The following is a 12,280-nucleotide window of genomic DNA, read 5'->3' as shown; positions in this document are numbered from 1 at the left end:
ATCCGTCCATGTCACTGGAAGTTCCTGAGGTTTGCTTTCGGGGGCAAAGCATACCAATATCGAGTTCTTCCATTCGGCCTAGCTTTATCACCCCGCACTTTCACGAAATGCGTGGATGCAGCTCTGGCGCCTCTGCGCCTCCAGGGCATTCGCATAATGAACTACATCGACGATTGGTTGATTTTAGCTCAGTCGCATCAGTTGGCGGTTCGACATCGAGATGTCGTTCTCGCCCATATGAAAGAGTTGGGGTTACGGTTGAACGCCAAGAAGAGTGTTCTTTCTCCACTACAGAGGACCACTTTCTTAGGCGTGGTTTGGGATTCTGTGTCGATGCAGGCGCGCCTGTCACCGCCACGTATAGAGTCCATCCTTGCAGCTGTGAAAAGTGTAAAGCTAGGCCAGCTACTCACTGTCAAACAGTTCCAGAGACTGTTGGGTCTCATGGCAGCAGCTTCCAACGTGATACCTTTTGGACTGCTACACATAAGGCCCCTGCAGTGGTGGCTCAGGACCAGGGGGTTTTCCCCGAGGGGCAACCCATTTCGCACAATCAAGGTCACGCGGCGATGCCTACGTGCCTTGGTTATGTGGAAGAAACCTTGGTTCCTGTCCCAAGGCCCAGTGCTGGGAGCTCCTTGTCGTCGCAAACTGCTAACGACGGATGCTTCCCTCACGGGCTGGGGAGCGATCCTAGAGGGTCGCTCATCTCAAGGTCTGTGGGAAGACCATCATCGTTCCTGGCATATCAATCGCCTAGAGATGTTAGCTGTCTTCCGGGCTCTGAGGAGCTTTATCACAGATCTCAGGGGACACCATGTGCTAGTACGGACAACACTTCGGTAGTCGCCTATATAAATCACCAAGGGGGTTTGCGCTCGCGCCCATTATCCAATCTGGCACGCCATATCCTCTTGTGGTCCCAGGGGAAGTTGCTGTCTCTCAGGGCAGCCTACATCCCCGGGGTCCAGAATTTAGGAGCAGACACTCTGTCAAGACAGGGGCTGAGGCCCGGGGAATGGAGGCTCCACCCCGAGGTGGTGGAGCTGATATGGAGGGAGTTTGGCCAAGCACAAGTGGATCTGTTTGCGTCTCGAGAGACGTCTCACTGTCCACTTTGGTTCTCCCTCATGCACCCAGCTCCTCTGGGACTGGATGCTATGGTGCAGACGTGGCCGAAGCTACGTCTGTACGCTTTTCCCCCAGTTGCTCTGCTCCCGGGAGTTCTGGAGAGAGTTCGCAGGGACCGGGTTTGCCTGCTTATTATAGCCCCGCTCTGGCCGGGCATAGTATGGTTTCCCGATCTTGTGTCGCTCCTCGACGGGCCTCCTCTGGAGCTACCCGTCAGGAGGGACCTTCTGTCCCAGGCAGAGGGCTCGATATTTCACCCTCGGCCAGAACTGTGGAACCTGTGGGCTTGGCCTCTGAGGGGGCCCAGCTCATAGAGTCAGGTCTCTCAACTGAGGTTGTTGAGACCATTCTACAGTCCAGAGCTCCCTCCACGAGGAAACTTTATGCCCTGAAGTGGAGAGTATTCACTTCTTGGTGTAGTGACCGTCGGTTGGACCCAGTTCACTGCCCAGTTGGTACAGTGCTGGAATTCCTGAAAGAACGGTTCACTGCAGGTCTGACCCCGTCCACTTTAAAGGTTTATGTGGCGGCCATAGGTGCTTACCACATTCCTTTGGGTGGAATGTCTGTGGGGAAGGACCCTCTGGTATCTCGTTTCCTTCGTGGCACCTGGAGGCTGAGGCCTGCAGTTCGCTCTAGGGTGCCGCCGTGGGATTTGTCCATTGCCCTGCAAGGCCTTTCCCTGGCCCCCTTTGAGCCTATTGAGGAGGTTCCTGAGAAGTTTTTAACATTGAAAGCTCTGTTCCTCCTAGCCATTTCCTCTCTTAAGAGGATAGGGGACCTCCAAGCACTGTCGGTTGCCCCGTCATGCTTGGAGTTTGCTCCGGGTATGGTGAAAGCTTTTCTGCATCCAAGACCGGGCTATATCCCCAAGGTCCCCACTAACGTGGCCAGACCTATTATATTGCAGGCCTTCTGTCCTCCTCCCTTTCAGAATGCGGACCAGGAGACTAATAATTTGCTTTGCCCAGTCCGGGCATTAGACGCTTATGTCCACAGAGCTGCCCTGTGGCGTAAAAGTGATCAATTATTTGTGTGTTTTGGGTCCCCTAACAAGGGATCTCCAGTGTCTAAGCAAAGGATGAGCAAGTGGGTGGTTGAGGCCATTTCGCTTGCTTATGAGGCAGCCGGACAGCCTTCTCCTATGGCTGTCCGGTCGCACTCTACTAGGAGTATGGCGGCCTCCAAGGCCCTTATATCAGGAGTGTCCTTACAGGACGTTTGTGATGCGGCAGGCTGGTCCTCACCGCACACTTTCGTCAGATTTTACTCCTTGGACCTGGACTCTACTCCAGGGTCTCATGTTCTGTCTTCCTAGTGCTGCTCTTCGTGATTTCACACAGGACAGACATTTGTAGCTATGGTGGCGTTGGTATAGACGTTCCCCTAGCGTCAATCTCGACGCAACGCGAGTTCCCTTGAAAGGGAATGCCTCGGTTACGACTGTAACCTCGGTTCCCTGAAGAGGGAACGAGCGTTGCGTCACCTTGCCATATCTCCTTCATGCCTGTCAGCTGCTACTTCAGACTTTACGAAGCTGCCGCTCTCTGTTTTCAAGCAGGCTTTATAGTTTCCTGGTACGTGACGTCACCCGCATCTGACGTTCCGCCACGCCATTGGGCTGATTTTACATGTGCTTCAAGACATCATCACGCGAAGCGTTCCCCTAGCGTCAATCTCGACGCAACGCTCGTTCCCTCTTCAGGGAACCGAGGTTACAGTCGTAACCGAGGCGTTTACTTAATTCCATATTCCAAGTAAATTTAACTTAAAGATTTCTAATTAAAGCTACTGATGAATATGTTTAGGTTTTTACTTGGCAAATCTTTGTAAATTTACTAGCATTTTCTGAGTGAAAAAAGTTTCCTAGCTTTTTTCAAGTAAATCCTACTCCAAATTTTTTTCAGTGTATTTAAAGTACATAATGTTAAAATACTTTGCTTGTTACATGCACATGCATAATTTAAGCCGTAAATAAATTATACATTATTAATATTAATTATACATAGCTAGATTATGTTCATTACCTGCCTAGTGATGTATGTTTATGTTGGAATATAATTAAATAATGGTTTTAAAAAAACATCTATCACATGGGTTGTGTGTGGTAAATTGGCTCACATGATTTATGTTTCGCGCTTCAGAACTTCCATTAGGGGAACATAGTGATCTCCCTGGTTTTCACCTTGCATTTTGGGTATTTTCTTTAGGGAGTGAACGTTTCAGTGCACTAGTAGGATTTTTCAGTGCCCTGACTACTGAACTAGGGAGCTGATTGAGACACATTCCACATCACAACACATTTGTTTTTGTTTCATTTTCTAAATACAAAATGATTCATCCTAAAGTGATAGTTCACCCAAAAATTAAAATTCTGTCATCATTTACTCACCATTAAGTTGTTCCAAACCTGTATGAATTTCTTCTGCTGAACAAAAACGAAGATATTTGGAAGAATGGCGGTAACTAAACAATTGATGGGCCCACTTCCATAGTATATATTTTTTTCCATACTATGGAAGTCAATGGGGCCCATCAACTGTTTGGCCTATATTCTTCAAAATATCTTCTTTTGTGTTCAACAACTTGAGGGCAATTAAATGATGACAGAATTTAAATTTTTGGGTGAACTATTCCTTTAAAGGTGCTCTAAGTGATGTTGGGTGACGTCACTTCTTGTTGACGTTTAAAGTCTTGTCAAACAAAACGGAGGCTAGCTAGACCCTCCCTCCTCCTCATCCGCGCACTAACCCCCCAAACCCCACCCCCAAATCCTTCTTGTCGGTTATTGGCTGGAACATTTTGTTGTGTTTCGTGGTGCGGGTTAGCCCAGTTTGTTTTTCTTGCCGTTTGTGGAGCCTGGGGTGTCTTACAGTGTGTTCAGGGGACAGGCAGCTAGCGGATAGTGAGGAGATGTTTGCTGTATGTGACAAAAAAATGTTGGCCTAAAAAACACGTGACATCGCTTAGAGCACCTTTAAGTGTTCTAAATAAAAGTACATGGGATGAATCAATATATTTCAATATATTTGCATTCCGTTGTCTTTTCTAACATCTATAATGTGTCTCTTAAGGTCAACAGATATGCAAGCGTGGCACTGAGAAGCCCTGCTATAAAATTGCCTACTTTCAGGACAACCGACGTAAACTAAACTTTGAAGATGCGAGTCGAGCCTGCAGGAGTGATGGCGGAGACCTTCTTAGTATTGAGTCTAAGACTGAGCAGAGACTGATAGAAAATTTCATCCATGAACTAAAAGCATCAGACGGTGACTTTTGGATTGGGCTTCGTAGGGATCAAGACTATGAGGAGAAAAACGGAGACTGCCCATCTCAATACTACTGGCTGGATGGAAGCCAAGCAACCTTCAGGTGTGACGAGAGTTGCATTTGATGGACACATTCCCTATGTAGGTCCTTTTGCTTATTGTTTTGTGTGTGTGACAGGAACTGGCACTTGGATGAGCCTTCTTGTGGGTTTGAGGTGTGTGTAGTGATGTATCATCAGCCCTCTGCTCCTCCAGGTCAGGGTGGTCCTTACATGTTCCAGTGGAATGACGACAATTGTGAAACCAAAAACAACTTTATCTGCAAATACACCAAAGGTTGGGATGACATATTTTATTCAAATGATTTCTCAGTCAATTCATTTTACTTATGATATTGCTCATACAGTTCTTAGTTTGGTGATTTGAACAAACCTAAGCATTAAACTGGCTAATTACACGGCTCTGTGGAATACTTGATTCTGATTGGTCAATTGTGCCATCCAGCGGTATGTTATGTTAGGTATAATGTACTCAGCCGGTTGTTATCACAAAATAAACCCTGACAGGGTGATCAGGACGTCTTGCATCATCCTGAAGGGGTTTATTCTACGATAAAAACCGACTGGATGTATATTATCCTGCTTATTATGTGGCCACTTGCTGTAAATAATTAGACATTGATCGAAATATTGAGTCATATACTTTATTAGCTCTTTAAACGCTTCCACGGAGAAGGCAGTTGCTAGCAAGCGGCAAGTTCAAAGTTCAAACTCTATGGTCATTTAAGGTATACAGTACAGTCATGCCACTTATTACACAGTATTTTGCCACATAAATAATTATGGGCATAAGAAATATTAATTTGAGATTAAACTATTTTAAAATTGACACCTGTTTGTTATCTTATAATCCATTACAGTGTATAAAACAATTGTCGCAAATTGGCAGCAGCTGCATTTGTCTGAAACAAGACAGCGAGTCCGCGGTACCGGATGACATAATTAAATAACTGTACACAAAATATTGATTTGAGTTTTTAATATTTTATTAGCTATTATTATTTTATTTTATTTATTATTACAGTACCATATCCCTTAAATGTCTGTCTAGTTTGAACTTGCCACTTGCTAGCAACTGCTCTCTCTGCGGAAGCTTTGCGTTTAAAGAGCTAATCAAATATTTCAACTCAGATCAATGGCCTATTTCATATCTAATTATTTACTTATGTAATAAGCGGGATAATGTACATCCAGCCAGATGATATCACAGAATAAACCCCTTCAGGGTGAATTAAGACCTGATCACCCTGTTGGGGGTTATTCTGCGATAACAACTGGCTGGATGTACATTATCCCTTACATGTTACTCATGGTGCAGCTTTATAAAGAGACCCATGCTACAGGCTTATTATTTCCATCTAATAAACAATAAAAAAAGCATATAAATCCCATTCGCTTACATTGAAGAAGAGTCCACATATCTGGAGAGCACAATATCCTGACTTGGGGAAATTCTCATTTACCATTCACATTTAAAGGGGACATATCATGCCAATTGCACTTTTTTAGCCCTTAAATGCATTTTGTTGTATATTTGGAGTGTTTAGAAGTACAGAAAATATGAAATTATTCTCTTCAGGTGCTTCGTTGATATCTTTATATTCTGTTTTGGTCATATTTTTCAACCTGTTCCGATTTTTCTGTTATCTATGACGTTTTTTGAACTATTACGTCACAGTATTTGCAGCGGAACTGCCAAATAAGGACATTGACTTCCGGCCCAAAACTCCGGAGCAATCCGCCATTTTTATTTCTCGCTGCAATTTTGTAGTCCAAGCTAAAGGATGCAGAAGTTACGAGAGGGTAAGTTAAAATGTTCGGTTGTTGGATGTAGTAACCCACACGCTTCATTACACCGTTTAATGTAGATGAACTGCCGCGCTTGTTACAGGACGCATGTTTAACTGAAAGAACGAGCAGAGCGAGAGACCCGGTCGCGCACGCGCTCACTCTCTCTCTTCAGAGCCAGGCGAAAGTGTAAACAAGACTTCACCGTCTCCAAACTAGACGCTGTCTTGCTCTCTCTCCCTCGCACATATTAATCAAAATAAATCGACACGGTGGTAAAAGGTCGGAAGACCAAAGTTTCATGTGTAAATACAGTACACACCATTGCGATACATCCATATGAAGACGTTGTTCTACAGGTTCGTCGTCTTCATTTTCATCTCGCTCCTGCTCCGACTCTGGCTCGAACATGTAAGGCTGGCTGGACAAGTCTTCCGTTGTTGACATTTTGTTAATAACGTGTGAATAAAAAGTTTCTGTGCCGCTAGATAATCGTATCTCTGCTATCAAACTACAAAAATGGCCGAACGGGGTGGAGTTGAACCGAGTGTGGGCGGGGTAGCTGCTATGAAGTGTCTCAATTGTATTTAAAGAGACCGCACCAAAACGAGTTGCTCTCAGACGCACATCAGAAAAGGGGTAGAAAAGGGGCCTGTGGAGCTATAATAATGAGGAATTCAGACCCAAGCATTGCAGTTCCGCTTTATATAGACTACAAATGTATGATTTATATGTAAAAAGGAACAATTTAAAAGCATGATATGTCTTCTTTAAAATTTTTGATTAGAGCTTCCTAGAGTAACAAGACCTGGGGTGCATTTCCCAAAAGCATCGTTAGCCAACTATTTTGGCAAGTTTTGCTCTGTTGGTAGTGATGGAACTTGCAATCAGTTGGCTTTGGGAAATGTACCCCTGTTTAGTGTGTGATATAACATGGTCATCATGTGATGTTTCAGATAAACCTCCAGCACCAATCCCTGCAGAAAATGAAACATTTAAAGGTAAGCTTGAGATATAATTTTTTATTATTAATGTGTATATTAATATAGTGCCTCTGAAAAATTAGTACAAATTATTTTATTTTTTTATAAAATAAAGACAGCTGATGTAGTTGTTCTCAACCAGTAGGAGGCTTCAGGAAACTTACAGGAGGGCCTCAATAAGTCTTAAAATTATTTAAATGTAGTTATATTAACATAACCTTGTGAAAAAGAAGTGCTATTAAATGTCACTTGTATTGTACTTCAAATTTAAGAGTATATTTTAAAACAAAACTAATTTTAGATTTACATTACATGCAATTTGCACTTAAAGGCATAGTTCACCCAAAAATTAAAATTCTGTCATCATTTACTCACCATTAAGTTGTTCACAAAAAAAGGATTTTTTAAGAATATGGGTAACCAAACAGTTGTGGGGCAACATTGATTTCCATATTTTTCAAAATATCTTCCTTTGTGTTCAGCAGAACAAAAAAACAGGTTTGGAACAACTTGAGGAGGGAGTTAATGATGACAGAATTTTAATTTTCGGGTGAACTATCCCTTTAAGCATATTTTCGAAATAAGTATTATTTTTTAAAGTATGCTAAAGTGTACTTCTTTTTCACAAGGGTAATCCGAATTACAATGCAAAACAAAATACTTCAAATAAACGTACATCATTAAACTGATATTTTTGATTTTATACATTTTTATTACAACAAAAGTATCAAACGTACATATCAGCTTACATAGCAGCACTTTCAAATGTATTGTCTTGGACAAAGGGGGGCCTTGGAGTCAAAAATTTTGAGAACCACTGGCCTAATGATGGATAGACTCATTTTAATCCACCATTTGTGAAATATGGGAAAGTCTGCATTTATTGGTTTATTTGTATGTGCTTGTTTCTTAGTTTAATACTTTTAATTTGTTTAATGTGCTGTTTTATTGATGTCTTACACCAGATAATACACAAAAACCTAATTCTCGTATATTACAGAAGCTTTTCCGACACCCAGAATACCCAGATACCCCTCTGTCACAGAGAAGGATGATGGCATGAGGGTGGTCGTATCTGAACCTCCAGGTGAATCTTTTTCTCACAGACATGGTTGAAGACTCTCATGTCATGGATACCTATTAACTAAATAGAGTAGGTCCAAAAGACTGGTATTTTTTCTTCTTCAGTTAAACACGGTATAAACATATAGTAGTTGTACGGTTTCGAATTAAAATTAAATTTCTGTCTTGTATACTCACCCTCATGTCGTTCCAAACCGGTCGTTCATCTTCAAACCACAAATAAGGATATTTTAATGAAAACTGAGAGATTTTGTCCCTCAATAGATGTCCATGTTATCAAAACTTTGACACTTCAAAATGGTACATAAAAACACATAAACATAAAATGTGCAATATGAGGGTGAAGGGGGCAATTTCGGACACAACCAGAGAGTAACGGTCACCAGCTGGAGTGCCCTTGAGAGCCACCAGAGGGCACTCCACATTAGACTATTGTCATTCCCTCACATACTACATTTCCCATAACTTGTGCATCTGCAATGTCTTGTTTAGTGTCACACTGCAATTCCAAGCATTCTCCTGGTTTTCTTTATCTTGGTTTTTGATCTTCTGTCCAGTTTTCTTGGTTTCCTCTGTTTTTGCCTGTGCCTCTATGACCCTGTTATTGTTTGGACTGATTACCCGCTGTTTATGACCTTTGCCTGTTTTCGACTACGATTGTGGATTACCCTTTCAATAAAACTGCATTTGGATCCTCAACCTTCGTGTCTCGGAGCAGTTCGTGACACAGAGAATCAAATATGGTCCTTTTCAGAAGGCTTGTATCAAACTATATCTTTCTGTGCTTTTTAATTTGTGAAAGTTTAGGTTGTATGGACTTTCAAATTTCAATTGATAGACAAAAAAGAGAGAGAATGTTATATCTTTGTTCGTTTTGAAGATGAATGAAAGTCATACAGGTTTGAGTTGTTATGAGTTATAGATTGGAGACAAATATTTCTGCACTATTTCTAGGTCACTAATCAATAAGTAAATTTGTGTCATTGATCCTGTGACTCTTTGTACAGATGATCAGATGTTGTTGCTTCAACTGAAGCACAAGATGCTTTTTGGATCATTTTAAATCATGCTGCATATTATGATCATCAGGTTTTAAACACATTGACATAACCCATACTAAGAATTTTAAGTTTTCGTTTAAATGGGTATGCTGAAAATATAATTTATTATAAAATCTTTTGAGTTAGAATTGTAGACATATTTTCAGTCGTGGTCTTAGACGTTTGGACCCCGCTAAACTATGTTGAATCAAAACTGGAAAACTGAATACATGTTGTTGTTGTTGTTTTTTTATGTAAAATATAAAAAAGTATACACCACTGTTCAAAACTTTGGGGTCAGTAAGAATTTTTTTTTTTTTAAATGGATAATTTTATTCCGTGAGGATGCATTAAATTGATCAAAAGTGACAGTAAAGACTTTTAATTCTAATAACGATTTCTATTTTTAATAAATTATGTTCTTTTGAACTTTCTATTTATCAAAGAATCCTGAAAAATGTATCATGGTTTCCACAAAAAGCATTAAACTGTCTCAACATTATTCTTAAGGATAATGTGGCACTGAAGACTGGAGTAATGATGCTGAAAATTCAGCTTTGCCATTACATAAGAGACTTCTTTCAGAAACATTAATCCAAACTTTTGAATGGTGTTTAAAGGCTGTATACTTTTCATATTAACCAATATCCTGCATGTCTTTCAGACAATGCTCTCAATATCGCTTACATTGTGCTGCCAACCATACCACTTCTACTGCTGCTGATTGTGGCGACGGGGGTTTTTTGCTTTAAGCTGTTCACAAAGAGGTGCGTTGTTTCACTGATCTCTTCACTAAAGAAAGCCTTCCATTTTAAATTTGATAGTAAAAAACATAATCTATACATGCAGGAAGAAAGAACAGACTGAGACCCCTCCAAAGGATCCAGGATACTGGGCTGCTGGAGAAAGATGCAGCCCGAGCCCTGACGTCTACAAGGTCATCCGAAGGCAGCATGAATCAGACCTGGCCGGCACACGGCCTGACATCAAAAACACTTCCTTCCTGGGTTCTTCTCCAGACACTCCAACCGGAGATTATGACAACCTGGCAGGTCGGGACACTGAAAGTGGTTTTGTGACACTGGCCAGCACTGAGAGCGGCTTTGTGACCAACGATATGTATGACACGCTGCAAGGCCGTGGAAGCGGGAGATACTACAGAGACCAAGGATGGATGGATGAGTTATATGGCTACTGATATAAAAGATGACATTAGCATTTAACACTGTATTCTCTTGTTAAGAATGATAATAGCTTACCTGTCGATGTCTTGCCCAATTATTTCCTTGGTGCCAGACATCCAATATTATCTATAATTCAAGTATCCACTTTATTTTTAACGTAAGAATGAGTGTGGTCATTTGTAACTTGAATGTGTAAGGCTTCAAGTGTCATTCGCTTCCAGTTATTTTACCTGAGACCAAAAACTTGTATCTTACCTGTATTTTAATGTTCAATTCAAGTTTGCTTCTCACAACACATTTTGTTTCAAAACAGCTTTACAGAAAATGCTTGTTTCCATGCTCAAATTTAGCACGACAATTTTTCTGTTATCAGCCAGCGATGAGTGTATCAAAGTATACAGCTATAGTATCGTACATTGTTAGTTAACGTCATGTAGTCTATTCAATTAAAGGTAGGGTAGGCAATTTCGAACAGGCTAGCAATAGCAAGCTAGCTTTGAAAACATGAGATCCCACATGCTTCAAAATACATGAACACACAAAGCAGCATCTGAAAGCGGCTTGAGAAGAGAGACGGTGTCAAATTACGTCATGTATTAAAGCGCGTAACATTACAGTAATAATGAACGTAAACAACTTGTGCTCCAGTTGTACCACCTGACTGCTTCAGATTCATTTCGGCGTTGATAGTGTTGACATAGAAACGCATAAATCTGAGTCAGGCTGTGAACAGCTCCGTGTAGAACTTCACGGAATTGCCATTTTGTAATTGCGGTTACGACATGGCGTGAACGCAGCATAAGCTTGTTGTTTTGGTTCTGGAGGAACTGTAAAACGTGGCGTTTCTTTGTGGCGTTCGGACTGAATGCAGTGATTGGACAAACATTTTTTGGCCCTGTGACTTCCACAGAATATATATGTCGGCCTAAATGTTTTAATATTTAGATCACTTATTATTGATTGCTATCAGGATGTGAAAAGAGTTTCAAGCAGTATAACAAAAAGTGTTTATAAAACAAATTGCCTACCTTACCTTTAACTTGTGGTCTAATGATAACAATATAAGCATATTACTTTATAAGGAAAATGTTTGATAGTTATCGTAATCATAAACACACTGGTTTGTTGCTCACCATTTACTGCACTTTTTTATTCTTCTAGTTATTTGTTTATTGCGGATAAATGAACCGGAAGTCTCGCACATTTAAAGAAAATAGCTTTCTTCAGCGTTGCAAAAAAAGTGGATAGGTTACCAAATCAGGTTTGCGCTAGAGCTCAAAAGGAGCCTTAATATGTGTGGAATGTGTGAATGTTTTAGATTTCCGAAATGTATTAAATGAACGAGAAAAACTAATTCCTAGAATTCTACAGATTTATCATCAATTTACTTTCTACCAGAGTTTCAATGCAACAACATCTTAAGTTTACGGGTAATGATTATCTGACATTCGCTAGTTTACCTTTTTTATTTAAGCCTATACTATCCTAGTTTTCATAGGCTCCTATGACCATTGTGAAAAGAACAGTAATACCAGTTTTTAATGCATCTTTAAAGCCAAACCTGAAGGATGAACTCAAACTGATTGGTTTGCATGACCATGTTATGCTGCTTTTACTGGATGTGCTGTATTGTCTCTTGGAGATTGTCTTTTTCAGTGAAATAATGAATGGTCAAACAGCCTTCAAGTTTCTTATGCAAATATTGTAATGTGTATGCAGTGATGTTTTGAAGCCTTAATAAAC

At 40.8% G+C, this 12,280-nt stretch overlaps 1 protein-coding gene across 1 annotated transcript in view; it reads left to right on the top strand.

Annotated features, from left to right (window-relative positions):
- layna (layilin a) overlaps window positions 1-12,280 on the top strand; it is a 21,482-nt gene extending 9,202 nt beyond the window's left edge. The window contains exons 3-8 of the mRNA XM_084113267.1: window positions 4,206-4,503; window positions 4,579-4,736; window positions 7,204-7,248; window positions 8,231-8,317; window positions 10,018-10,120; window positions 10,203-12,280. Coding sequence (XP_083969393.1) covers window positions 4,206-4,503; window positions 4,579-4,736; window positions 7,204-7,248; window positions 8,231-8,317; window positions 10,018-10,120; window positions 10,203-10,551 — 1,040 coding nt within the window. The 3' untranslated portion in view covers window positions 10,552-12,280. The remainder of the gene's footprint in view (window positions 1-4,205; window positions 4,504-4,578; window positions 4,737-7,203; window positions 7,249-8,230; window positions 8,318-10,017; window positions 10,121-10,202) is intronic.

This window comes from Abramis brama, assembly GCF_963993115.1.
Source record: "Abramis brama genome assembly, chromosome: 5".
Lineage (NCBI taxonomy): Eukaryota > Metazoa > Chordata > Actinopteri > Cypriniformes > Leuciscidae > Abramis > Abramis brama.
The sequence above is the reverse complement of the archived record's forward strand: the minus strand, read 5'-3'. Positions and strand labels throughout refer to the sequence as shown.